Source organism: Corvus moneduloides, chromosome 8 (genome assembly GCF_009650955.1).
Source record: "Corvus moneduloides isolate bCorMon1 chromosome 8, bCorMon1.pri, whole genome shotgun sequence".
NCBI classification, from domain to species: Eukaryota; Metazoa; Chordata; class Aves; order Passeriformes; family Corvidae; genus Corvus; species Corvus moneduloides.
The window spans coordinates 25,226,975-25,251,862 of NC_045483.1; the positions used below are offsets into that span (position 1 = coordinate 25,226,975).

General features: G+C 38.9%; 1 protein-coding gene across 3 annotated transcripts in view; it reads right to left on the reverse strand.

The window, feature by feature from the left end:
* The window catches only part of RASGEF1A (RasGEF domain family member 1A), a 156,507-nt gene that overhangs the window by 43,483 nt on the left and 88,136 nt on the right, over positions 1 to 24,888 (reverse strand). The window contains exon 2 of one of the 3 annotated variants that reach the window (XM_032116934.1): positions 10,339 to 10,453. The exons of 1 other annotated variant lie outside the window; for it this stretch is intronic. In XM_032116934.1, coding sequence (XP_031972825.1) covers positions 10,339 to 10,380 — 42 coding nt within the window. In that variant the 5' untranslated portion in view covers positions 10,381 to 10,453. Of the gene's footprint in view, positions 1 to 8,696; positions 8,788 to 10,338; positions 10,454 to 24,888 lie in introns of those variants that run through there. One more of the 3 variants, XM_032116935.1, reaches the window with a different exon arrangement.

Below are 24,888 nucleotides of genomic sequence, written 5' to 3' on the forward strand. Positions count from 1 at the left end.
CTTTGAAATGTAGCCAGTGTTCCCTTGTACTTCAAAGAGGCCGCTCCGGGTTAGTTCTCCCAACAGATCTATCCCTGAGGGATTTGTGTGAGTTGTGTGCTTCAGGAGTGCCTTGGGGCCCTGTTGTGCCAAAGCCAGGCAGCGAGGGGGTCCTGGCTGCAGCCCCCAAGCTCTGGGTGTTGCATGTGCAGGTGGAAGCGCTGTCCTGCGTCACACACTGGGTGGATCATGGGCTGCAAGGAGAGCCTGGCTGGCCTGGACCCATCACTAGTTTCTTCCTTGCCAAGTGCCATCTGAACGTTTGACTTCCATTTTCCAGCATTGCTTGGCCTCACCCCTCTTGGAAGCACAGGGATTGTTTGAGTCCCCGTGCTGCAATGACCTGCTTTTTTCAGGATTTTTCCAGTTAAGATCACTAGGAAGAACAAAACTCTTAGACACGGCTGAAGCTCCTTGCAGTGGTTAAAACTTGTGTATTGCTCTAACAGCAAATGGCATGAGAAATTTCAAGGACTGCTTGATCGTGAACTGTTCCCTGCAGATGTGCCCAGAAGAAGTTTATTTAAAACTTGTGTTCCTATTTCAGTTTGAGAGGGCCGTTCAGGCTCTATTAAATTCTGCCGAATAGAAAATAAATTAAGTTTTAGTGTCATCTATCTTCTGTATTCTTATGATTTTAGAATTGATTAAAAACCTGTTTACTGTTACAGGGCCTGCTCTGAATTTTTCAGGTAGGCAGAGTGTGATTCTTTGAATTATTTAAGGCTGTGCTGGAACAGTTACCTGTTTACTTTTCTATTGCTACTAAATTTCAGAAAAGGCTAAGAGGGGTAAAAATTATCTCTGTTTATTCATACAAAACATCTCTGCAAGTTCCACTGTTGCCCCCCAGCAGGGACCTTCCCTTAAACCAATTTAAAATTTGGGGCTGTAAGCCCAGAGCCTTCTGTTTTGTTACTGCTGAGGTTAGTGAGTCAAGGGTCATGGCATTAATCAGTGACCCTGGTGTAGAACAGAGTTGCTAAACTTGAGGTGAAATTTGAGCTTGCTGTCATGGGAACAGAGTGGGGAAGGCAGCATTTGGGAAGAGCCAGCCTTACCCTGGCCAGGGGGAGAGAGCCTGGTAAGGGTACCTCTGCCTGGAGCACTGGTTTAGTGCTGATTGCATCTGTGCATGTGTGTGTGTGCTGCATTTAATCTTAATTTATGGGTTTTCCTCTGTCCTTTAACAAGTCTGCTAGAGTCTGTTCCCTAAAAATTAAGGTCAGTCATCACATGCCTAATTATTGGTCTGAGTGGTGAGAAAGTACCAAGGGGTATGAGCAAACTCCACAACCACCCCTGAAGTTTCTGAGATGTTATCTTAGTCCAGCAGTGACTGATGCCCTAAATTCTTTACTCAGTTCACAAGTTTTCTTTAGCACAAGCAGCCCTTAAAGAAAGGAGCTGTTAGCAGTGTGTACAGCTTTTACAGTACAGTTCTGAGTCACGATACTGGAAGGTGCAGAGTAGATGTAATGCCTGTCAATTTGTTATTATTAATTACAAGAGAGGCCTACTTCATGCAGATTCTCCCTTTCTTTCATGCAGTCAGACAGCCTGACTTCTTTATTTTTATTGCTTAATTTGTGATCAAAAGAGGAAGATGCTGCCTTTGTTAAGAAATCTATCTAAATTAAGAGATTGTTATTTCTTTCTTTAGAATACACAAATCGAATTTCATGGTCTCATTCAAGGCAGAGAATCTTTTCTCCTGGGTATCACCAGTCTACAGGGAAAGTTATTGCATTTTAATATAATTCCTGAAACATTAATCACAGGGGCTATAGTTTTGCAAGAGGCAAGGCTTTAGTTGTTTACAGTCTGTTAAGCTATTTATTTACTATGTGTTCTCACTCCTCCCTTAAGACCTTCAGAAATGAAAAATATAAGGGGATAGCAGTTCCTTTTCTCATTTAAGTATGTAAACATGGTTTTCAGAGCTTTTTTTCCTGTGGCAAAAGCATGGTCAGAAGATAATATAAAATAACGGGTCCAAACTAGATTCTGGTTATAATTTGAAAGCATTCAGTACTGTCTGGTTTTCGTCCTAAAACACATATGGATGCCCCATGACACAAGTCAGAGAAACCTGGCAATTGCTTTAATTTGTCCTCAGTCTCTGCCCATAGACCTGGGCACAAGGCAGAGGTCTGGTCACACCCCGCTTCAGCTTAGTGTGCTTCCTGCAGCTCTGCTATCCTAACTTGTCCATCTGCTCCAAGTAGAGCAGCATTATTCTTCTTGTTTCAAGTGGTTATCAAAGCCAGTGATAGATGTTGTTCAGCCCTGCGTCTGCAGACACCAGTGGGTGAGACAAAGCTGCTCTCAGTGAGGTAGGGCTGTTCTAGTTTACTTTCAAACATCCAGTTTGGCTAAAAGGGTTGCATGTATTACTGAGATTTACAGTACCAGTTTTAGGATTCACTTACTCTGTCTTGTAAGGAAGGCTATTACTTGAATAAAAAGAAAAATAAAGAAGCAGCATGCATTTCTGTTATTGGCTGGTGGCAAAACCAGTAATGGGATGCCTATTGCTGATGATAAACATGTGCAGTCTCTGAAAGCAAATTAAATTTTGGCCAGACTATTTCTAGATGGTGTTTTCCTAACTTCTTGCCTTTTGGTGGATAAATTATATTGCTTTTGCAGATTACATTTATTTCAAAACCCATTTCTCATTAAAAAAATAAAATTAAAACATATCAGAAAAATCAGACTTATTTTCAGTCTTCTATTTTTCACTGTCAGTTTCCCAAACTATTCCCTTCCTCAAGGGATTTAAATATACGAACTTCTAAAAACAGAGATAGGCAGTTTCTCTTCTTCTTTTTCTTTTCTTTTCAAGGGATTTATTTTTTCTTAGTGCCTGTAAGGCGGGAGCCCTGGAGATTTGAAGCTTCTTTCATCCTCCAAAATGTCAGCAATTTCAAAGAAGTGGGTTCCTGTACACTTCTTTTGACATGCTCTATAGTACTTTTCAAACTTGACTTGGAAGCTCTTTCTCTGCAGGTAGAGGCACTGTGGGCAGGGGACACATTTATACCTTAGATTCTGGCTGAAACAATCACCAGGGAGAGGACAGCACACTGACACAAGCAAGCTGTGCATAGTCCAAATGATTGACAAAGCTTTTTTTGCATCTTCACCCTCTTCCTTCTGAAGTCTGCAAAGTATCAAACTCATACAGCTGAGAGGTAGCTTTAGGGTGTCTTGGCTTTCTGTTTCTCTAGTGGGAAGACACATCAGAAACCATCAAACAAAACCAGCGGTGTCAAGTCCGTTTCTGTCACAGTCTGTGATCTGCACAGAGCAAGAACTCTCAGCCTTCAGCTAAAGTTTCTTCTTTCTGGGTTGCAAAGTACCAGGTGGCAGAGCTGGAGGTTTGCTTAGGCTCATGTGCAGGACTCCAGCGCATCTCTTTGGTGAGACCAGAAGATGATGGGGAGTGAAGGGAAGCGGGGAATAGAAATAAATCCTCTTCCTGGTAACCAAAGCCAGCAGTGGTAATGAAGAGGCCAGCAATTGATAGGACAGGAGAGGAATGTAATTAATGCTGCCAAAGACAGCTGGGCCACATATTGGATTAGTAAGGAGACGGGATCAAGGCAGGGCATGTACCTGCTGGGGCCACAGCAGGAGGTGTGGATGAGCTGGGAAAGTAGTGCATGTGAGGAGGGAATGCAGAAAAGAGGGTGAAGATATAGGAACACAGAAGTGGGTCAAGATCTATTTGACACTAAAGTTATTTAAAACTTCTGAAAAGTTACTTTCTCCACATATGTGTACAGCATATTGCTTTCTTTGAGGAAGGAAAGGTTCTTCCCATGTTAATATGAATGAAGAATTTTAATGCAAACGTCCCCTTAGATTTGTGTTGTGTATTCTGGGCAAAATAAGTGGTCGTGGGGTTTTGTAAACAAAGATATTGATGTGCAACAAAAATATCTGCTTAATTTTTTTTTTTAATGGTATATTACGGTGTTGAGGAAAGGTTACTTTTTCCTTTTGGTCTGTGCTCAGGATTTCATTATTTTATAATGTGTGAAGAGTGCAGCTGTTGTACCACTTAGATTTTAATGGTTTAAGCAAGGGCATAAGTGTAATACAATTAGAGGATATTGTTTGATAATGCAGGAAGGGATCTTCTGAACATTTTTATTTGGGAGAAGAACTGTACCCTTCCAAAGAGAAAACCTTCTAGTTCTGGCTGAAACCTCCTCCCACAATTTTCAGCCCTTAAAGCATAAAAAGATTGATCCTGGGCAGTCCTCAGAATATTGCTTTTTTTACATCCTCAAGGTGCAAACCATAGTTTTTCGATGTAAAAGCTGTTATTGCATCTTAATTGAAGTCCGCATAGTAATAACCTACAGGTAAAATTCTGCAGAGCATGAAGATATGTTGGATGAGTTTATTGGGTTTATTATGTTGGATGAGTATTATTTATGGGTATAGATAGCTGGATCTCATTCAATTTAAATATTTTAGAGTGCATTTAAAGCAAGTTTATTTAAACTAAACCCATAATCAAGTATTGTTCTTTCTCTGTGTGGTCTTAATTTTTAAAGTCTTTTTCAATGGAATGCTAATTGTGTGTCAAATCTTTCAGTAGCATACAAAAAATTTCTATTAAAAAAAAATAGCTGGGATTATATTAAGAGAAACTCGACTCCTTTTTTTCTGAAAGAAAAAAAGAATGGCTAGTTTAAGAACAGGGTGAGAGGACTTAAAGGAATCTTAACAGTTGTGAAAAGATCAAAGCAGCAAACTGAAATATGTATTTTCATCTGCATGTTTAAGAAATAACATTTTATACAGAAAAAAATCTTGGATGTTTGGTTTTTTTCCTTCTTGATATGTTTTTTCTACTCCCATGGAAATAAAACAAGCAGTGTTCTGCCATACTAAACTGAATGAAATACACTGTTCTTGTTCTGCTTCATGTTGCTTTATCCTTCGAAGCGTACAAGAATCAAATTTGGAAGCTCTTGTTCCGTGAGACCCTGAGGTTCCTGGGCTATCACACTGTGTCCTCTTCTGACAGGGGTTTTACTGCGTGGGACAGATGTGCTACAGCTTCCCTACTGCAAATAGCAATGTTTATTTTACTTATGGGATGCTGATTGCTTAGCTATCCTATTTTGCAAAGCTGTGTGAAGATAAGGAGAAGGAGGGAACACTTAGAAGAAAGGAAAATTCAAACCATAGGTTTGGTGTTGTCAGAGGGAGTGGGTGTTATATGTGGGAGGTAAAGGTGTAGGTAAAAGGAGTGACATTTACTGAACTTATTGCTCAGGCTCCTTGAAGTTCAGCTATGCCTACTGATGGTATTTGTAAAGCAGCCCACATGTGAAACAGGAAAAGCTGACCTAATACTGAAAAAGATTAAAAAAAAAAAATAGAAATCACCAACTTTCATTCTGTCTAAATCTGAAAACTTTTTTGGCAATTCGGAGTAGTCCTTTTTGCCTTTGGAACTATCAAATCTGTCACATACAAAGCCTCTATCAACACAGAGAATGTATTATATTAGAAGTGTTTAATGCCAATAAGTAAAGCCTGTTGAACATGTAAGAACAGGTGTAGGGGTCTTTAGCAGTTAACTGCTACGATTATGTGGATGCCATATGGCTCAGCTGTGCAGTTCTCTGAACTGAATCTTCAGTTGTCCTGTGTGAGTGAAACATCTAAAACTAAACATGCCACGGGAGACAACTGATACAAGGTTTGCTACACAGACAGCAAACCAACCTGCTCTTTATTTACTCTTTAAAATTTTGATAGGGAAAATTAGCTAGGCAGCACTTCGACCATGTTGTTATTTACTCCAGTGAAAGAAATGAAAATCTTTGGTGGGTTATTTTCATGCCATTAAGCTCCTGAAGGCTGACTACTGTGGAGGAGATAATATAATATGTAGTTGTCAAGTTTGGGATTAATGTATTAGGATGCATAGTTAGTAAAAATCAGTACTTGTCACATCTGTGTGAGTCCCATGAGCTATGACCATCTTGAACATCTCTATTGTTCCAGTCATTTTCAATTTTGTGTCCTACTCTGCAGAATTTCCCAGGAGATGTGATGGGTCAGTGGCAGGCCAAAGATGGGCTCCAGACCTTAATCTAATCAATATTGTGACAAACGTAATGAAAGAAGCGATGTCACCTTGGAATCCCAGTAGGTTTTATCAGCTTAGCTCCTAATGGGATGTGACAGCAAGGCTGATCTGTGTCTCCTTAGGACAGGACAGGAGTTGTGCAAGGGCTGGTGCAAGGCTGGCTGTGTGACAAAGGGTAATCTAAGTCCATGACAGTTGCAGCTAAAGGTTGAAACTAGAGGTCCTTCCGTGTCAAAGCATCAAATAATTATTTTGATAACCTTTGTTTCCACGTGAACCATTTATGCATTTATTATATTTTCAGTTCCTCTAATGTCATCTGCATTAAAAAATGGTTAACTTGTTCTGTTTCAGTGGGGAAGTTCTGAAGTTGGTTTCACAAATTAGAAAGCAGTAGTCCCTGTCTTTATATGTATTCTAAGCAAAGCACTTTCACTCCAGTTCTCTGTAATGGTTTTAAATTTTATTTTTAATTGCCCCTTTTTGCAATCACATACAACTAAATCACTTGTGCCCCGTAGGTGACTTTTGCATGAGGCTAAATCAATGATTACTTTTTCCCTGGGATTTCCTCCCTTAGCACTTCTTTACCCTAGGTGTAGTGCTACCTTGGTAGACTTCACTGATGCATTCTGGTGTGCAATCTCAAATTTTTGTGCCCTTCTAGTTTTGAAACAGCAGCTTTGTTAAAGAATGTTTTTATGATAACTTCATTTTCTGTGATCAGGGTTGTATATATTACCAAAACTGACAAGTTTTCACCCTTAATTCTTATGATTTCCCCTTTTTCTGCCCAGCTAGGTTCAACTACTCACCTCATCTGTTGCCTTTATAGTTTCTTTGTTCTTAAGTGTTGTCCCCATACTGTGATTCTCTGTCTAAAAATTATTCTCAAGGCATTTGCTTGCTTTGTCTCTTTACCTTTAACTTTCCCCCTCAAGATGAATGGCAATTACTGTCAAAATGTTCTCATGCATAGAAATCCTGTGACATGTAGATCTCTTGAACATCTAGAAAGTTGCAGAGATATTACTAAAGTAACTATCAGGGTTGGTAAAAAAGCTCTTGAATATTATTCCCTCCATTTGTGGAACTAACCTTTAAAGTTTCCTGTGAAAATTTACCAAGTTCTTTGCTACACATATGATTTTTTAATATGAAAACATCTGCTTTATCCTTTAATGTAAGACCAATCTCATTTTCAATTATTCAAGTTTTCTATACGAGTATTTCCATGAATTGCCTTGATATGTAAAGCTTGTATGGTCTTTGATAGCAGAGCAAAGCTGCCTTATACTTTTTACTAATCCTGCAATTACATTCTGCAGAGCCTTTTTACTTTCCTTAATATGAAACTAAACCCTCCTCTCACCTACTCCTTTACATAACCAATGCACTAAGAATTATGGACATGACAGCTAAATCCGGCTTTTAAATCCCAGGCACAGTAGCTATGTGCTGTTGCTGCTCAATGTTTCTTTCTAATAAGCTATACACAGTGCAATATCTTATTAGTTAATTTGAAAATAATTTCTCAAGGGATTGCACGACTTATGTGCATCAGGTCCCTACCAATCCACTTAAAGCTTTAATTCGCCAGATAGAGAAACTTAGTCCAGAGTTGGATCTTATTTGTTGCAGCAGAAACCTTTATTTCTCTGTAAAGTATCATGATAGTGGTTTTGGTGTAGCAGAAGTTAAAATGAAAGCATCCCTTTGCAATTTTTTGAAAATAAAACCTATTTTTTTGATCTTACAGAAAATATTTTTTATTCTGTCGCATAAGGTGACAGCAGGTGCATGTTGCAATTCAAATGCCCTGTTACTCTTGAAATTTCAGCTTTGCTGCTTAACTTGGAAAAGGAGGGACTGAGAGAAATCTTTGAGAAGAAGTACCTATCTTTGCTGCAAATATTTGAAACTTGACTACTGATGTTCTGGAAACATCACCTGAGCTTGGGATGGGTTTGACTCCAAAGGACAAATTCAAACATCCCTGCAAGAGAACTTTGATTCTGTGTTTGTGATGCGGTGTACTGCATCACTTTAAACCCGCCTGTACAATACTGAAACCATCTCACTTGGTGAACATTCATTCAAACATTCAAATCTATGTTTCTGTCTTTTCTGTTACACCTCTCCAGAGCAAAAAAAAGTTCACAGACCACAGTAACATAAAATATTAACCTCGGTTTCCATTTCTCCACACCACCATTGCGTAAAGCTACCGCCATGTAATCTTCCTTCTGCGCGGCATCGATTCATTACAAGTGACCCAAGCACGACGCAATGCACAGAATAACCAGTGAATGTATAACCTGAAATTAAATTAAAGCACAATTTTAAGTGTGCTTTCTCTGTAGCATAGCATTAAATCACTGTGTCGTGCATGGCTGTGTGTCTGGGGGTGGCTGAACCCTGCCATACCCAGCACAGAGCTACTGTCACTGTGGTTTTCCTGGAGCCGAACGAGCCTCCTAAAGCACCAGCAGAACATGGAGCAGACAGAAGAGCCCACAGCACTGTGCAGACTTACCTGGCTCTCCAGGACCATGTCCTCTCCCAGCTGGGGCACCCCGGAACCTGTCCCTGCTCTGTGCTTGCCCAGGAGCCAAGAGCTGCTGTGCCGCTCCTCTGGCTGCGCTCGGGCAGGGAGTGTGGGCAGCCCCGGCTTCCCGTTACCATTATACCCAGAAAAAACGAAAGTACTGCGGAAGGTGCTGCACGGGAGGAAATTCTGAGCCTCAGCCCTCCATTACGTAGGTGTCATGTGCTGGGCACGGACTGGGAACTTCCATTCCTGCTGCCCTTAAGCTGCAGCGAAACCAGGGCTGTTCCGCTGTTTCCTCTGCGTTTTGGGTTATAGGAATTGACTTGCTGGTTAAGACCCGCGTAAAGATGTTGTGAAGGAAAGGAAGTAGATTTTGGGCAGGCGTTTCTAACTGGCTGTTTTCTTATAACATTGCTGCTAAAATTTCTCCAAAATTCCTGTTTTGGTGTAGTATGACTTAATTTGTTGTTTTCTGGAGTTTTTGTTGGTTTGGGTTTTTTTGCCGGTTTTGTTTTGATTTTTCTAAAATAAAATTCCTACAAAGCTACCTAGAAACTGTTTAGAGTGTATGCTATGGAGATCTGACAGCTCAGAACTAATGCTCTGGAATTAAACTAGCTTTTATTTGACCATTCTTTGTACTTGATTTTTGCATAGTAATGTCCAATGCATACCAGAAATTCTTCAGAAGCTCACTTAAATCATACAGGAAGAATTGTAGATGTGTTCTGTCGGGAGACCTGAATCAGTAATAATAAGAAATGAGAAATTCTCTCCATTCCATATATGTCTACAGTGTAAAATCTTCCAAGCAGAGGCAAATAAGTAAATAATGAAAGGAATATTCTGTGTAGGTAATTTAGTTTGTAGTTACTGAAGGCATAATGCTAGTGATGAGGGGGGTCTTGTTTTGTTTTGTGTAAAGGTATAGAAATTTTAATAAGGATGTAGAAATAAGCAGACTGGGGAAACAGAACAATCGGTGAAGAATGAGGAAGAAAGCAGAGGTGATGGCAAAAGACGATGACAAAAAAATTTTATGGAAATGGAACTGGCATTTCTATAGAAGAAATGTGAAGCAACAGTTTAGAAGGGGAAGCTTAGAACATAGGGATGTGATTACATGCTAGTAGGATACTTTTGGAAGAGGTCAGTGGAATACACTTAATTTAGGCTTGCAGAGGACGAGGTTTCTGCAATGGACATGAGTGATGGATAAGAATGGTTTTGCTTTACCAAGTGAGGTGTGTGTTTAGATGAGGTTTGAGAAGTGGACGACTGAGGTGCACGGAATCCCTTAACCACAGATTTGCCCGAAGTGACAGAAGGAAAGGATGGGAGGCAGGGGAGTGTGTTTTGAAAGCAAATATCAGCAATATTGAATTTTACAATGAACTGTTACTGCAGTGTACTTGCCTGCATTTCCTAGTGCACAGTTTGGCTTCACATAGTTCCAAGATGCATTCTTCTGCTCTCTAATGTCTGAACTAAATTTTATTCAAGTCTAAGATGGCTCAATGTGATTTCTGAACAATATAATTCTCTAACTATAAATTATCCTACACTGGTGCTTTCAAATTTTAAAAAAAAATTATGTAAGACTCATATAAAGTAAAATAATACTTACTTTGCATTTCTTTACAGCAGCATTGCACAGTGGTTCTGCCATCCAGCCTTTCCCAGTGGGTGGACTTCCAGCTATTTCACTCTATGATTTTTGTCATGTGTCTTGCCTCCTTCCCCTTAAAATGAGGGGTGCAATGGATTACTATTAGAACACACTGCTAATTTGCACTGAAAATGCATTGTAGTAAAAGACTAAAATTTGACATACATATTTTCAGAGAGGGGAAGATTATAAGAAGGAAATAACACAAATTATGGTATACAAAAAAAGGGAAAAGGCAGGATTTTAAACACTAGGTGCCAAGAGAAAGGCAATAGGAAGAGTTGGAAAGGTTAAATCCCCCCCCCAACTCAAATCCACCAGTAACAGCAGTTTTTCAATAGTCATTAAGAAGTTATTTCTAGTAAAATACCAATATTTATATTGCTAAATTGACAACTCATTAAACTGTTTCACAAAAACCTTGGAATTGAGAATTTTATTCCTTAGTGCAGTTTTGATCATATAAGAATAAGAAATCTTTTTTTTTTTTTCCTTCTTGAGAAGTACTATCACAGCATCTCATCAGGATGATGGAGACGTCCTTAACTATATATGTTTAAATGTGACATAAAAATAAAGAATATGGAGAAACTGGCAGCTGCTCTGTTGACACCTAAGGTAAAATGGATTGAAGACAATCCAGGTTTGAGCTGTTCAAAGACACACTGTAGTTATTGTAAACACAGAGATTATTCACCACAGAACAACTCGAAAACCAACTTGTAGGTTTTTAGTGGGACTTGCATTATTTTCCCCCTTTTTTTCTTTTTCTTTTGAATTTTCAGGAAATTCACTGCTGCTGCATTACTAAGCTGAATGTTATGTTGTGATTAGTACTGCTGATTTGGGTCAGTTTGTAGTTTCAAGGCCCTTTTTTTGCTGAATGTGGAATTAAACCAGAGCTGTGAGCATCCTGGCTGGCACCAGCCACAGAGGGCTGTTACAGCTGAAGTGCTTTGACTTCAGCCATGGCACTAACCTGAGCTGTTCTTCTCTGAGACATCTACCTTTCTTACCATTGAGACCTCTACCTTTTACAAATTTTAATTACTTGCTGGGATTAAGTATGGGAGGAACTTAACAGACAAGTGGAATAAGCACACAAAACTCATTTCCCTTGAAAATCTGACTAAAAATTAACAGTTATTTGCCCAAAAGCATAGTATGTGACTGAATGTATAAATATTTACCGCAAGTAGGGTAAGTGTCAGTTATGAGAGTGAGAGTAGCTTTACAGCCATTAAGGACTAATCTTCATATACTTGTACCTTCAACTCTGAATTATCCTGAGTGTTTCGGTGTTATCAACGAATTTTGTTTTCAGTACTTGATCAGCTCTTAGCTTAAACCAACTTTTAAATAACTTTTAGGGTCCTTGTATTCTTAATTAAACTCTAAGTTAATTCAAAATGAATGTTTTCAAAGAAAAATCTTATTTCTTTGATTTTCATTATCAAAACAGAAGGAAAGATAGGAAGTAAGCAAGAAATACAGAAAATGCATTTTTGAGTTGGATTTTTCTGTTACTTTCATATGATGCAAGATTTTTACGTGCTAATAATATCAGTGAAGAAATGCTGCCTCTCATTTCATGCTGGAACTGAAGTGAAAATGTTGGGGTTTTTCTAGTTTTTTGTTTGTTTGTAGTTTGTTGGAAACAGTAAATGTATTCCTGATTAGGGAGAGCTTCTCCCATAGCTATGAGGATGAACATGGCTCCTCTATAAATATTAAGAAATCTTCTGGCAGGCCTTCCAAGCTCTGCTGCAGGTGTCACCAGAACCTAAAGCAGCAGGAGCATACAGTTGTACTTAGTTTTGGCTATCAGTAAACACGGTTACCAGGAGGCCAGCTATGCTTATGAAGCTTCCACTTAAAGACTTTTTTTTGGTAAAGCCTGGCGTGCTTTAAATACCAAAAGTATTCCAAGGCAAAGTTCATCTTGACTTCCAACACTAGCAAGATGTGCTTTTAGTTGCTGAGTTGTGTTAGGCACAGGTGTGGATGTGATCAGCACTCACTCTCTTTTCTTGTTCAGTTTCTTGCGTGTACCACACTTGACTTTGGGGAAAGGAGGATGTGCCCATACAGGGTTAAAGGCAGGCTGTGACTTCAAAACACTGCAGACAGGCAACTTCCCTTTTTTTGTAAAGAGAGCAGCTTCCTGCTAGCACTGATGCTGCAGTATGTCTGTAGAGTGGAAACCCCCGCCCCTCTCAGAATGTTATGTAGTGGAACCTACAGCAAGTGTAAAAACATAATGGTATGTTTATTTTTGGAGAAGTGGGAAACTACTGTGGGAGTAAGAAAAGTTCTCATGGGGTTTTTTCATCATTCACCCAGTTACAATGATTTGGAGGAGAAGAGAAAAAAGCTAATAAAATCCCATAGAAATCAGAGAATTTTGGAGGATAGTAGTGCAAAACTTGATGTTAGAGGATATAGTACTTATGTGTCTTCTGCATCTTCCTTGTAGAGATATTATGATGTCCCAATATATTTTTTCACTGTTTAAGAGCTGTTTATTGGTGAACTCGAGTGGTTTTATTTTTTCCTAAAAAACCCATTTATGCTGCAAGTCTCAAGTTAGAAAGCACTATACTTCCCTAGAAAGCTGTAAGAGTGCTGTTGAACGAAAGATGGGTCTTATGTGGTTAGATTGTAATTCATGCCTCTAATTGTGAGCACAGCCATAGACTTCCTTTGCCATTGGAAGTCACCGACTTTGGAAGGAGTCACTTTTTTCACTTCCATTTTTGATATGTAAAGATTGGCTCCACATGTTTAGCAGCAGAGTCCAGTTCTGAATGTTACTACTGCAGTTTAGTTTTGCTGTGCATTATCTCTAAGCTCTGGCAAGGCTGCTGCAACATATGAATATGGATTTCTTTTTTTTTTTTTTTTTTTGTATCTGCATAGTGGCTATATTTTGACTTGCACTTCATTATAATGTTAAAAGTTATCTTGGTGTGTCCTCTTGGTTGGCATTGGTTTGTTACTATCATTTGTCAGTGCCATTGATTCTGACCTGGAACAGGGAACTGTTGCTGGATTTTAGTTATTTTTCACCTAAAGGGAGCAGATGCTTGTCAGGAGAAAGAAAGCACCAAGTGGAGTGGTCTGATGCAAGATGGGCAGTAATCTGGCCTTGGAAAGGTGGTTATTAATACTATTACTCTAGAAGGGGATTTGCAAGGATTCTAGGAACTAAGCATTATTTCATGTTAAAACTTTTATTTTTAATATGAACTTGGAATAGTTAAAACAAAAGTGAAAAATAGTCATGGGTTTTGAATATGCGGGAAATTTTATGGTTTTTTTAATTTAAAATCATTTAGCAAGCAGTGAAATTTTGGAGGAAATAGTTCTTGGGTGAAGAAAACTGTGTTCCCTTTCAGTTTTATTTTAAGTAGGAAAGAGGAAGAAAGACACCCAGAATATAATTTCATAATGTCTGATTTGTGGCTTTCTGAAGATTGTCTTTGATTGCCTAATACAACTTGTTGCTGGTGAGAAAGAGAAACTCTGCTTAAATCATCTTCCCTATTTGAAGAAAAGCCTCTTTTTTTTTTGCCCCCCTGACAATGACAATAGGATAGAAGACAGATTTGATTATGTTTGCCAGTTAAACTTTGAACATATGACAAATGTGGAAATATGTCAGGAAAACATATATGTTATGAATGATACTATCTTAATTTTCTCCTTTAAAATGGAGATCAATTTCCTTTTGGCTATCCCTGGTACTATGATCACAGGTTAATGTCCAGCAGAGGAAGTGAAAATTGGTAAATCCTCACAAGTGTGTAAGAGCACATCTTCCCTGGGGTGCAGGTCCCCCAGCTGTGCTGCTTTGAGACCTGCCCATGTGTGGTGCAGGTCAATGCTGCCAGGAGCAGTCCCTGAGTTATGGAAGTGGTAGAGGGGCTTTACACCACGGAGTGGGACTTGGGTTGTAGAGCTAATTGCAACATTTAGACCCTTTAAAAATGGACAAAACATACTGGGCAAAGCTCACTTCCATGGTTAATTTATATGCATGTAGAAGATGGAGTGGCGCTGCTTTTTTGGATGGGGCTTTGGAAAGCAACCCTGACATGTTGTATTTTAAACTCAGGCTTTATCTATTGCTTGTTTCATGCAAAAAGCTGCTCTTACACTTCAAGCACTTGTTCCTCCCTGTGACACCTGTGCAATTGTGTACTCGATTTTTAAAAAGCATGGAGAGACACAGAAATAAAATGTTTTCTTCCATAGTGGTTTCCCTGTGCCCTCTTTTCTTTTGTTATTAAGCAGGCACTGTGGATTAAGTGATTTCCATTGCTTTTTCTGCAATTTGCTGGAGATGTTCTTGTCATACTGATCTAGATGGTATTAAATGTCTTTTATTATGTTATGCTTTTCAATGTGTCTCAGAAGTACTACATGTAAAATAAAGATGCAGACCTTAGACCACAACCTTCATGATCCTGTCTCTGCCAGGATTCATCAGGCAAGAGCCAAGCATGGCCATTTGTGGAAATTTTTCAGGGTGGAAGCAAATGTTTCGGTCAGCTGAATAGGGAACAGCTGTGTGTTATACATGATAGAGTTTTGCCCATGGTGGTAGCTCTGCAAAGACTACAATCCCCTGTTCTCCAGGTGTCACAGATCACAGCAGAATGGTGGTCCTTCACAAAGAAATGCAAAGTTTTGCTACCCATCATAATTATGGAACAGCATGGCATGTGTGCACTCTGACAGTTTAGCTGTCTAACATTACTATAAATCTGATTAAAACAATATAGTCTTGGGAGTGTCTGAAGGCACAAGCTGGGACCAAGTCCATTTGCTGGTTCTTCTGTAGATTCTTTTGTGAGCTGTATTTTTTCTCCCTTGTTTCTGGTTTGATACATGGCTATATTGGCTTTGATTCTTCTTATTTTTCTGAAGCATGGAAGTGGAAGATGAAAAATGTATTTGTCTATTTCTTAACCATCTCCATCCATTACCAATCACCTCTAACCATGAGCACTTTTATTTCAGTAGTGAAAACTGCAAAATGACAACATGGCAAGGCTTATCCTATGCTTTACTGTTCCATTATGTAGAACTCTTGGTGATGTTGAATAATGAGTTCAAATTACTTGCAGTAAGTCTGCTCCTTTTTTTGTTGTCGCTGTTGAAAAGTGTTTCAATTTGCAAGTCAGAAGGGGAATTTCTGGCTGTAGAACTGCTGTACACTTTTCAGGAAATAGGCTGTTTACTGGGGTTTTCCTTGGTTAAGCAGATTACTTGGCATGGACTCAATGTTTGCAAGTTTTAAGCCAGATTTTCCTTGGCCTATCTCCATTCCTGGGCCCTTTATCCACTTTTAATCATCTTTTTAAACACAAATATGTGTGGTCACATCACAAAAGAGCATTGATTTCCTCTAAAGCAAGTGTCATTGCTGGTGAATCCCTTGATACTTGCATTAATGATGAACCATTATTTGTCTCATACTAAAATCTGAAAAGTTGCATAACAGAGAGGTGTTGGTAGCTTTATGATGTTTTGGGGGCCCTGTTTTGCTTTATTTTTATTCAGGTGGTTCCCTGTAGCTTGACTGTTCAGTGAAAGCTCAGTGTATGAGTTGGTGCTTTCAGCTATCCTCTGTGGCCACAGCCTTGTCTTTTCTGGTGTCCCTCAGCGCGTGTCCCAGCATAGAATGAGGATCCTCCAAGGAGCGTGATGCCTCAGGCAGCCACCTCATGTGACCAAAGCAGAAGCTGTGGAAAAAACAACTATCCCTAATTCTGGAAGGAAATACCCAGTAACTCAAGTTAAAAAAAAAATCCAGGTTGGAAAGCACCAGAAATTTCCCACATAAGTCTTCAGCATTTTTCTTGTTTACAGACAACTCAAAACTCTTTGACCTCAAAATGGTTTATACAGTCACTATATGAAAATTGTTATAAAAGGTGTTTGAAAGTGATAGTGTGGAAGAAGGTGAACAGGTTTGAGAAGAAGGCCTTATTCCAAGAAAAAAGACAATATCAAAGAGGATGCCAGAATACTTCTGGAAAGAAAAGGGGCTGGTGTTGCAGCCAGGATGTGTTTCATTGGTTTGAAGTGAAAAGGAAGCAAAGAAAGACTTGAATTTTGCACACATTATGCAGCCATAAAAAGCCAGACGTACATTAAGAGTTTGAAATTCTCTGCTAATAAAATATTGTTTTTATGGTAATGCAGGCTACAAAATAAGAGTGGGCACTTCAGGATCTGGGCTGAGGGCCAGCAGACACTGAACTCTGCTTCTAGCATGAATCACGATGTTGTTTGTCTCAGCGACACGTTGTTTTCCTGGTAGATACAAAAGGCTACTCTATGGAAGATTGACTTGAAAGAATAAGTAAAGGTTGCTGCGAGAAATGAGATTGGGGGGGAAAAAAAGCACCACAACTTGGTTGCCATTCCACACACTCTAAAGAAAGCCTCAGGCAGTGGATTCCTACCTTGTGGCTGTGTGCCATTTACAGGAGAGAGCACAATTCTCATATGTCAGGATAAGGTGGCATAAGAAAGTGCAAGGCATGTGGTATCAAAATACTAAGGGGTTGTTTTTTTTTTTTTTTGGTCATATCCTTCCTTTTTTGAGAATTTGTTTGAGCATATTTTACCTGTGTATGCTTTGGCATTTCTTTGTCACATAATTCAGGTAGAACCATTCCCTGCCTCTTACAGTTTGTTTCTGGATGAAGTTTTCTTTGTTAAGCATCTCCTTCCTTGGCTTGTTTTAGTCTCCCACGCTGCATTGTGGGGCTTTTATCTATTTTTTTTATTCCAAACAGTGAGTATATTAGGCTGTGCTCTATTGATTTGGTCGCAAAATGTCACACAACGTGAAAAACTAGAGGGAATTAGAAATTCCATGTTGCACCATCTTACACCCCAGATTAGGCTGGATAAAAGCACGGGAAAAGTATTGGAAACTAATGCTGTGCTGAGTACAGCCTGCAGCTTATGAGAACTGTCACATGGTGTGGCATCATTGATAAAGTGTTGCTGATTCAAGGTTTTGAAAAGCTACGATTCCTACTCGTTCTTTTGTTTTAATCAACAGCTTGCTTTTAAACTAATTAAACGGAAAAGTTTTTTCCTATTTTGTTCACAATGTTTCAAAATGTAATGGTTAGTGTCACAAACTACTATAAACATCTTAGGGATTTTATTGACAAATTGAATGAAATTAGAAAAGTTATCTAAAGAAAAACCAAACCCAACAGTAACCTTTCCTTCAAGTAACTGCATCTCTCTACCCTCCTTTTCTCATAACCAGTGGGTAACAGGGTTGATTATGATTTGGTGCTGAGATTTTCTCACAACAGAAATGCCTTTGCTCCAGTTTACAGTTTGAAGAACTGCCAGTATATATCTCTGTTTCTTAGAAAAACTCATTAGCACTACACCCTTGCTGTGATGAGAAAAACATGACCAAGAAGGACACCTTTGGTAATTACAGAAATGAGACAGTCATCATCACAAACAGACACAGAAAAAAAGAAAAGAAAAGAAAATCACTATTGCATGCTGAAAATTATTAAGACCTGTGCTTCCAAGTTCCCCCTCTGTTTTAGCAGTTACTTTATGCCATCTGTCACCAGCACCTGCTAATAGTTCTTTGCATTTAGCTGTTCCCACTGTGCAAGGTAATATCTTGGGTTTTTTCTGTTGGTTGGTTAGGCTTGGGTTTGTTTTGGGGTGGGGTTTTTACTTTTTTTTTTTTTTTTTTTTTTTTCTATCTTTGGACCTTTTTTCCCTGTTACTGATGATGTGGGAGGTGCAAGTCAGGCATGATGAGCATGTAGGTACCCAGGAATGGTTTTCCCAAGAGCAGCAACACAAGGAAAGTCTCCCCATGGCATGGCCAGGTGCTGGTGTGCTCACTGCACCCCTGTGTGCTATCTCCATGCATATATGCCCTTCCTGTCCTTCCATCCTTCCGTTTTATAGTTGATCTGAAGGGAATCAGCCTCAATCTGTGTGATGTGGGGAAGTTCAGAGGTGACCAGGCACCTGGTAGGTGACACTGAGCTTGTTTAGCAGAGCATAATATCCACTCTGTCGTACACTCATCTATGCTTCAAGAGTGCATACGTGTGGCATGAGTAAATGCATGCTGAACCGGTCAGCAGTATAGGCGGGAAATAACATTTCTCTCCCATCTGATTATTTTAGGCATTTATTTTCATCAGTCCATGTGTTAGTTCATGGCAGAGGTGTGTGTGTTCTTTACCTTTACAGCTCAGAATATTCTCAGTTGGGCCTGATAACACTGCTTCAAAAACCAACGTTGGTGTTTAGCTGAGATCACTAAAAACCTAATCAGTTGATTTTGATGGTCACAACGACCCGGCCACCAGAAATGTATCATCCAACTGATTTATTAATGCATGAGCTGGTGTAGCAAGTATATAATGCAGTTCTGGCTACTGCTGTAGTTCCTCAGGCCTAAAGCATATCTAAATGCCAATTTTCATAATAATAAACTTCAGAGTCACCATTAGTCACATTTTATTTTAACTTTCAGGTTCAAGATAGTGACAATATATGAGATTCTCAACTGAATTGATTCTTTGTTCCGTTCAAATCCTTACACCAGCTGAAAATGAGGCTCAGTGCCATACAAGTGATATAGGTCCAGTCTGAGAGCACGTGAAGAATTCTGCTCTGCTGTTGAGGCTACAGAGGCACAGATGGTGCAGGCCAAGTGCCACCTCATTCTAAAGCTTCTGCTTTACACATTGCAGGTGGCAGCTGCCAACACCTAACTGGCTAAGAGACACTTGGCCCTGCTCACACAGATTTAGGCTGCTCTTACCCCACTCTTCAGTCATATCATCAGAGACTTTATCAATTCTTTCATTTGCAGGCATTCCCTTTTGTTCCAATGTGCTAAAACAAAGGCTTTGTGTAAGTGTTTTGTTCCTGAAATCAATGCTTACCTTTTGTGAGGCATCTTTTGTCTCAGGCCTCTAAAGCATGCTACAAACAATAACAAATTCATCTTTCCTGGGGGAACTGGAATTTATTTGATTATTTTTGAGTAGTTAGGTTTGTTGGCTAGGGGATGTTGAATTGCTTAAAATAAAGTACTCAAAAATAGTACTTTTCCTTCATAGATAAGGCATGATTTAGAAAACCTAAGGAGTGCCACTAACTTCATTTTTCAAAGAAAGGAATGGGTTCTCTGTTCAGTGATTTTTGTCTGATGCTGTTCTGAGTTAATGGCAAAGCCAGGCGAACCATCCAGCCCTCACGGCATCCAGTGCTGTGACCCACTCAGCTCATTCATTGGTAAAAAACCTCCAAAGAAACTCATAGCAATATTGTCTCTCTTTGACCTTTCATCACTCCTTTGTATGTACATAGGGGGAAACTCTTTTTCATGCAGTTTTACAGTAGAGATAATGTATAGCTTGCACATGCAAAGTCATTTCAAGCATCTCTTAGCTTTCACTTAACTGGAAAGAGATGCCACTTAAAATTGTATTGTAAAGCTTATTCATAATTAATCATAGCACTTTGAAAGTGAGTTTTAATTTCTTACAGATAGTTAATGTAGGCACATGATCTCCTGTGGAAAGCCTGATTTAGCTGGCATTTAACAAACCTAATGCAATTCCATCTGCTCAGGTCAGTGCCAGAGCGTCAAAATATTTTAAAATGTTTTTTATCTGAATCTTCTTAAGTCCTTCATTATAATTATGTGATACTATGCATCTTGGTTGATTTGGAAGGCAGTTATTATTAATTTCATTTTTTCTGCAACTGTAAAAGGAGTTTTACCCCAATTACTGGCTATTAAATCTGTTAAAAGTACTATTCCTTCCTCATCTTTTTAATTTCTCTGATTGCTGTAGCATGTAGGGACACCAGGAGTGATTGCTTTCTAAAGTTCTTTGACTTGATATGCTCCTCTTGAGAAGAATGTTACACAATTTAATTTTAGATTAGGTATAGATTAAGTAGATTTTTCATTTTTTACTTTTGAATTATAGAGAGTGTGTAATTCAGTTGTTATCTTTTGCAAGTCTATGACTTTCTTCTTTTACATCTTTTTTATACAATGAAAGCACTGCTGGAGTTTGGTTTGGCTTGTTGGAAATATTCAGACAAAGCATCATAGAAATGGGGCCTGAAAGTGACCTGAGGTATCACTTGAAATCCACCCAAGATAAGGTACACAGTATTCATGGCACATGGCTTTGAAATGGCCCTTGAAAAGTTGTAATAAAAGATTTGTTTGTGCATGTTGCAAACAAATACAGTCTTTCTCTGCAGGATATTTTCTGGTATTTCTCTTGCTTTTCTCTGGATGCTGCCTGGGTTTTTATCATTTGAAGCTCAAATTTGGGTACTGTATTCCAGCTGAGAAACACTAGCATTAAAAAGAGTGGATTAGTTACCACTACTGCTTGCACATTGTGTTCCTTTCATCTCTTAAAACCGTGTTTTAACAATCACACTGAGTTACGCTCTTGGCTCGTACTGTGATCTGCTGCACCTCCTGCTTACTGAGTTCCTCTCTTTGTGTGACTGGATTTGTTAGCAATTCTCTGGGCTCATCGTGCATCAGGAACCCTTTGAATTTAAGTGCTGTCTTCCCAAGTATGTCTCCTCCTGCTTTAGTAATGTTCCTAAAATTCTCGTGTGTAATTTATACAATATTTGATGATGTTAAACTATTGAATAGACTGGGCAGAATATGGTGTAGGCACCATATGATGCCACTGGAGACGGCTGGCTGACTGACACAGGAGCAGGTCACTGATAACTGTGGCTCCATCATGATTCTTCAGCTGACTGTGGTCCTTATGCTGTTTCCCTGTGGGGGAAGCTGATGTAGAGTCCATTTGGGAATGCCCTCTGTGACAAACCAAATGGCTTGAGGATACTTTAGATGTGTCACTCCTGCTGTATCCTCGTTTCTAGGCCAGTTATCCCACCTAAGAAGGGAGTTAGACTGCTTTGACATGATCTGTCCTTAGCAAGCTTGTGTTGGCTATTTCTGATTGCTTTATTGTGCTCTAAGAATTTATAAATAAATAGTTTCCCTTCTCTGTCTTCCTGAGCATTGCAGTTGGCATCTTTGGATGTAATACAGTGAACCTCTCCTGCTTCTACCAAGGAAAATGCTCTGCTTATCTTCTCCAGTAATCCAGGATCTCCCCTTCTATGCTCTTTGCCGTTTGTAAAACGGAGTCTTATGGAATTGGCAAAAATAGAATATTGGAAAACCAATTGCATACCTATTCTCATGAGCTTTTCATCTGAATACTGCAGCTATTAGAGGATTAATTAGCTGAACAAGCATCAAATATTTACAGCTAACTGAATTTCAGATTTACATCATGGACAATACTATGATCCTAAATTTGGTGTGATTTTTGCACACAAACTCCAACAACAAGAAATCCTGGGAACAAAACAGTTGGTTTCCAGGACAGCTCCTGCTGGTTTTGCCCCAACATACTGACTCCCATGCTGAGCTGCCCTGCTCCAAATATGCCCTTCAGCTTGTTCACTGGCTCCTGGAAGAAGCTTGTCTGCCATTCACCTGAACAGCCACTGCCCAAATAAGTTCAAGTGTGTTTGAAAAAAGTGGCTAACAACAAAAACTGATGCTGATGTACTTGCATTTCTAAGACCTAAAGATCTGTGAAAAGTACAGTCATAATGTCAAAATCCAGAGGTTTAATCCTTTTCATATTTGCATTTTCCGTGCAAAGCCCGCATTTTTGTGTTCTCTTCTTTTTCAAGTCCTTATTTATAAAGAATGCATGTAGCCACTTAATATTTGTTGTTGTTTTGTTCACATTGAAGAGATTATTCCCAAGATTAGCACAAAAAATGCTTACAAGGAGTTGCAGGAATGTGCTTCATGTCCTCGGATTGTTATCACAAATTTAATTGACAGCATTTAAAAGAGTAAAATCTTATGAGTCTTTTTACACCCATCCATGATATCCTGTTTCATGAACTGGTGGGTCCTCTTGTTCCCTCTTGTAATTTCACTGGCATTCTTTAACCCTCAAAAATGCTAGTGTTCATTTATTTTAGGACTACAGATTATGATAAATGACCCTCTGACTGCATTGGTTAAAGACATTAAGATAAGGTATTTTTTTGGAAGCAAACTGTTTGGGTTATACTTGTAGAAAGAATTAATTTGTGTCATTTAATGTCAACTCTATTTTAGAATTGATTTTTTAGACAGTTGCTATCAGCTTTCTTCCTAGCACCTCACCAACCTGCTATGGAATAGCTTGTCCCAGGTCAAGACAAGTAAAATTTAGCATATAATCTTGTATCTTTAGGGATTCTCTGTCATTGAAGGTGACAAGGCCTCTTATTTCCATAGCTGCATTCAATAAAGCATAGAAGTGAAGCATATCATTCAGAAATATTAGGGAGCTGTTCTGAGCTTTTGTCTCTTGGATTTGGCTTTCCTGGATTTGATCTCCTTTTGAAACTGGAAGGGGGATTTCTGTTGATATCAAGGGAAAATCGATCAGATTTTTTGTGAGATGTTGTGGGCTAAAAATCACCTAAATGCTCTCAGCCTAGAAGAAAAGGGGCTGCTGGTGTGCTTTAGTAACAGACAACCTCTGTTCTGCTGATCAGCATTTACCTGTGCAAGGCTAATGAACAGAACCAGTAATAACATGTGTGAGGACTTGTGAGCAGAGATTTTATAACATTACTCCAATTTCTGGAGAGCAGAGAATCACAGGGAAACTTACTGGGCCACAAATTTATTTTTCAATGTTAAGAGAAAAATGTGTATTATTGATCACACTGCTAAGCATGCTAGGAACCAAAAATACCACAAAATGTGTGTTATTCCCCGTTCTGGGAAGGTCTTTCATGAAATGTTCAAGGTAAGGTAGCCTACAGAAACTTGCTGAACTTGCAGAGCTACTACTTAAAATATTGTGTGTAAAGAGAGGAATTCTCTGCTTGGTATTAGAAACAAGCTTTGCCTTTAGAGTGTAAATTCGTATTCTCTGACCTTTTGGACCATTGCTTTAACTCCGCCTAATCAATTCTGAACATACCTTTTCATATCTTCAGTCCTAGATGTATTTCATTATGGGATAAAGTTTTTTGTAACTACTTAGTTAAATGTCCCTTCCCTTTTTTCCTTTTTCTTTTTTTTCAATCAGCTTAGAAAAGAAGCATTCTTCATTTGGACAGGTTTGCAACCTCTTTTCCCTCCATTCATTTAAATGTTATTCTTTCTGGGAATTGCTTTTATATTTTGTTTCAGAAAATTTTATTTGTTAATTATGAGTTTTCAGTTTTTAAATCAGCTGTAAACCTTTCTCAGTGCTGTAGTAATGATCATTTTTAAAGGTAACAGTGATTAACTTATCAAGATGGCTTTGAGTTCCTTGGGCTGGGTTTGGATTTTTTGTGGTTTTGGTCTCTTATTTGTTTGTTTTGGTTTTTATTTTGATTTTGGTTTTAACATGTGCAGAGTAGTATTTTGTTTGGTCACTCAGCAATTTTGTTGCTTTTCCATTGTTCACAACCCACTGAAGAAATCAAAAGGAATGTCTTGGTTCCAGCTTTACTATTTATCCAGAGGTTGGTCAGCCCATTGAAGAGGGGCCAGTGCATTGTGTGTGATGGGCTGGTGTTAAAGTTTAACTGCTTTGTTAAAACTCTAGGGATATTGATTTTCCTTGTGTGTGTGTGTGTGTATACATACACACACGACTGCATAATTTTAAAAACTGCACAGTGATTGCTATAATCCTACTTGGATTAATTAATTAATTGTACACGAGTGGTTTTACATGTGAAATACTGATGGTGATCACAACCATAGGCAAAGAGTGAGATGCAATAGCTGCCAAAAGGATGTTCTTATTCCCATAGTCACTCAGAAATATACTTGAGATGAACATAATAACAGTTGTAGAAATATTTAGCAATAAGATAATCATGTAGGACTATACACTGTTGAGCACTGAAATATACACCATTTTTTGTTAACTTGCTTTTCCCCCCTTGGTGTCAGGGAGGACAGGTTGCAGTCCTATTGTTTGGTCACAGATGGTCTGTGGGAAGAAGTGCAGCCTTGTTGCAGGCCAGGGAGTATAAAAAAATCACAGATCCAGGAAAGATAAGGGCCTTTGAAGCTGATCTTATTTGCCTTTTGAGTACTATCATACAGTGGTGCTGGTAGCAGTCTCTGTAAGATTTCTGTCACATGGATATGAAATTGAATATATGAAGTCTTCTCTGCCACAAATAGCAACACAAAGAAGCAATGAATTCTTCAAGTGGTACATGGAAAAAAAACCTGCATCCACAATTTGAGCTGCTGTAGTAAAGAAGAGGGCTAATCATATTTGCATTCAAAAAATGCCTTTATTTTTTTTTTTTTTTAATCTATTCCTTTCTGACTTGACACACTCCTCTTCCAAAGATAGGGGGATTGTTTCTGGAATGGTGGTTGCCCTTGAGTGTTCTTTC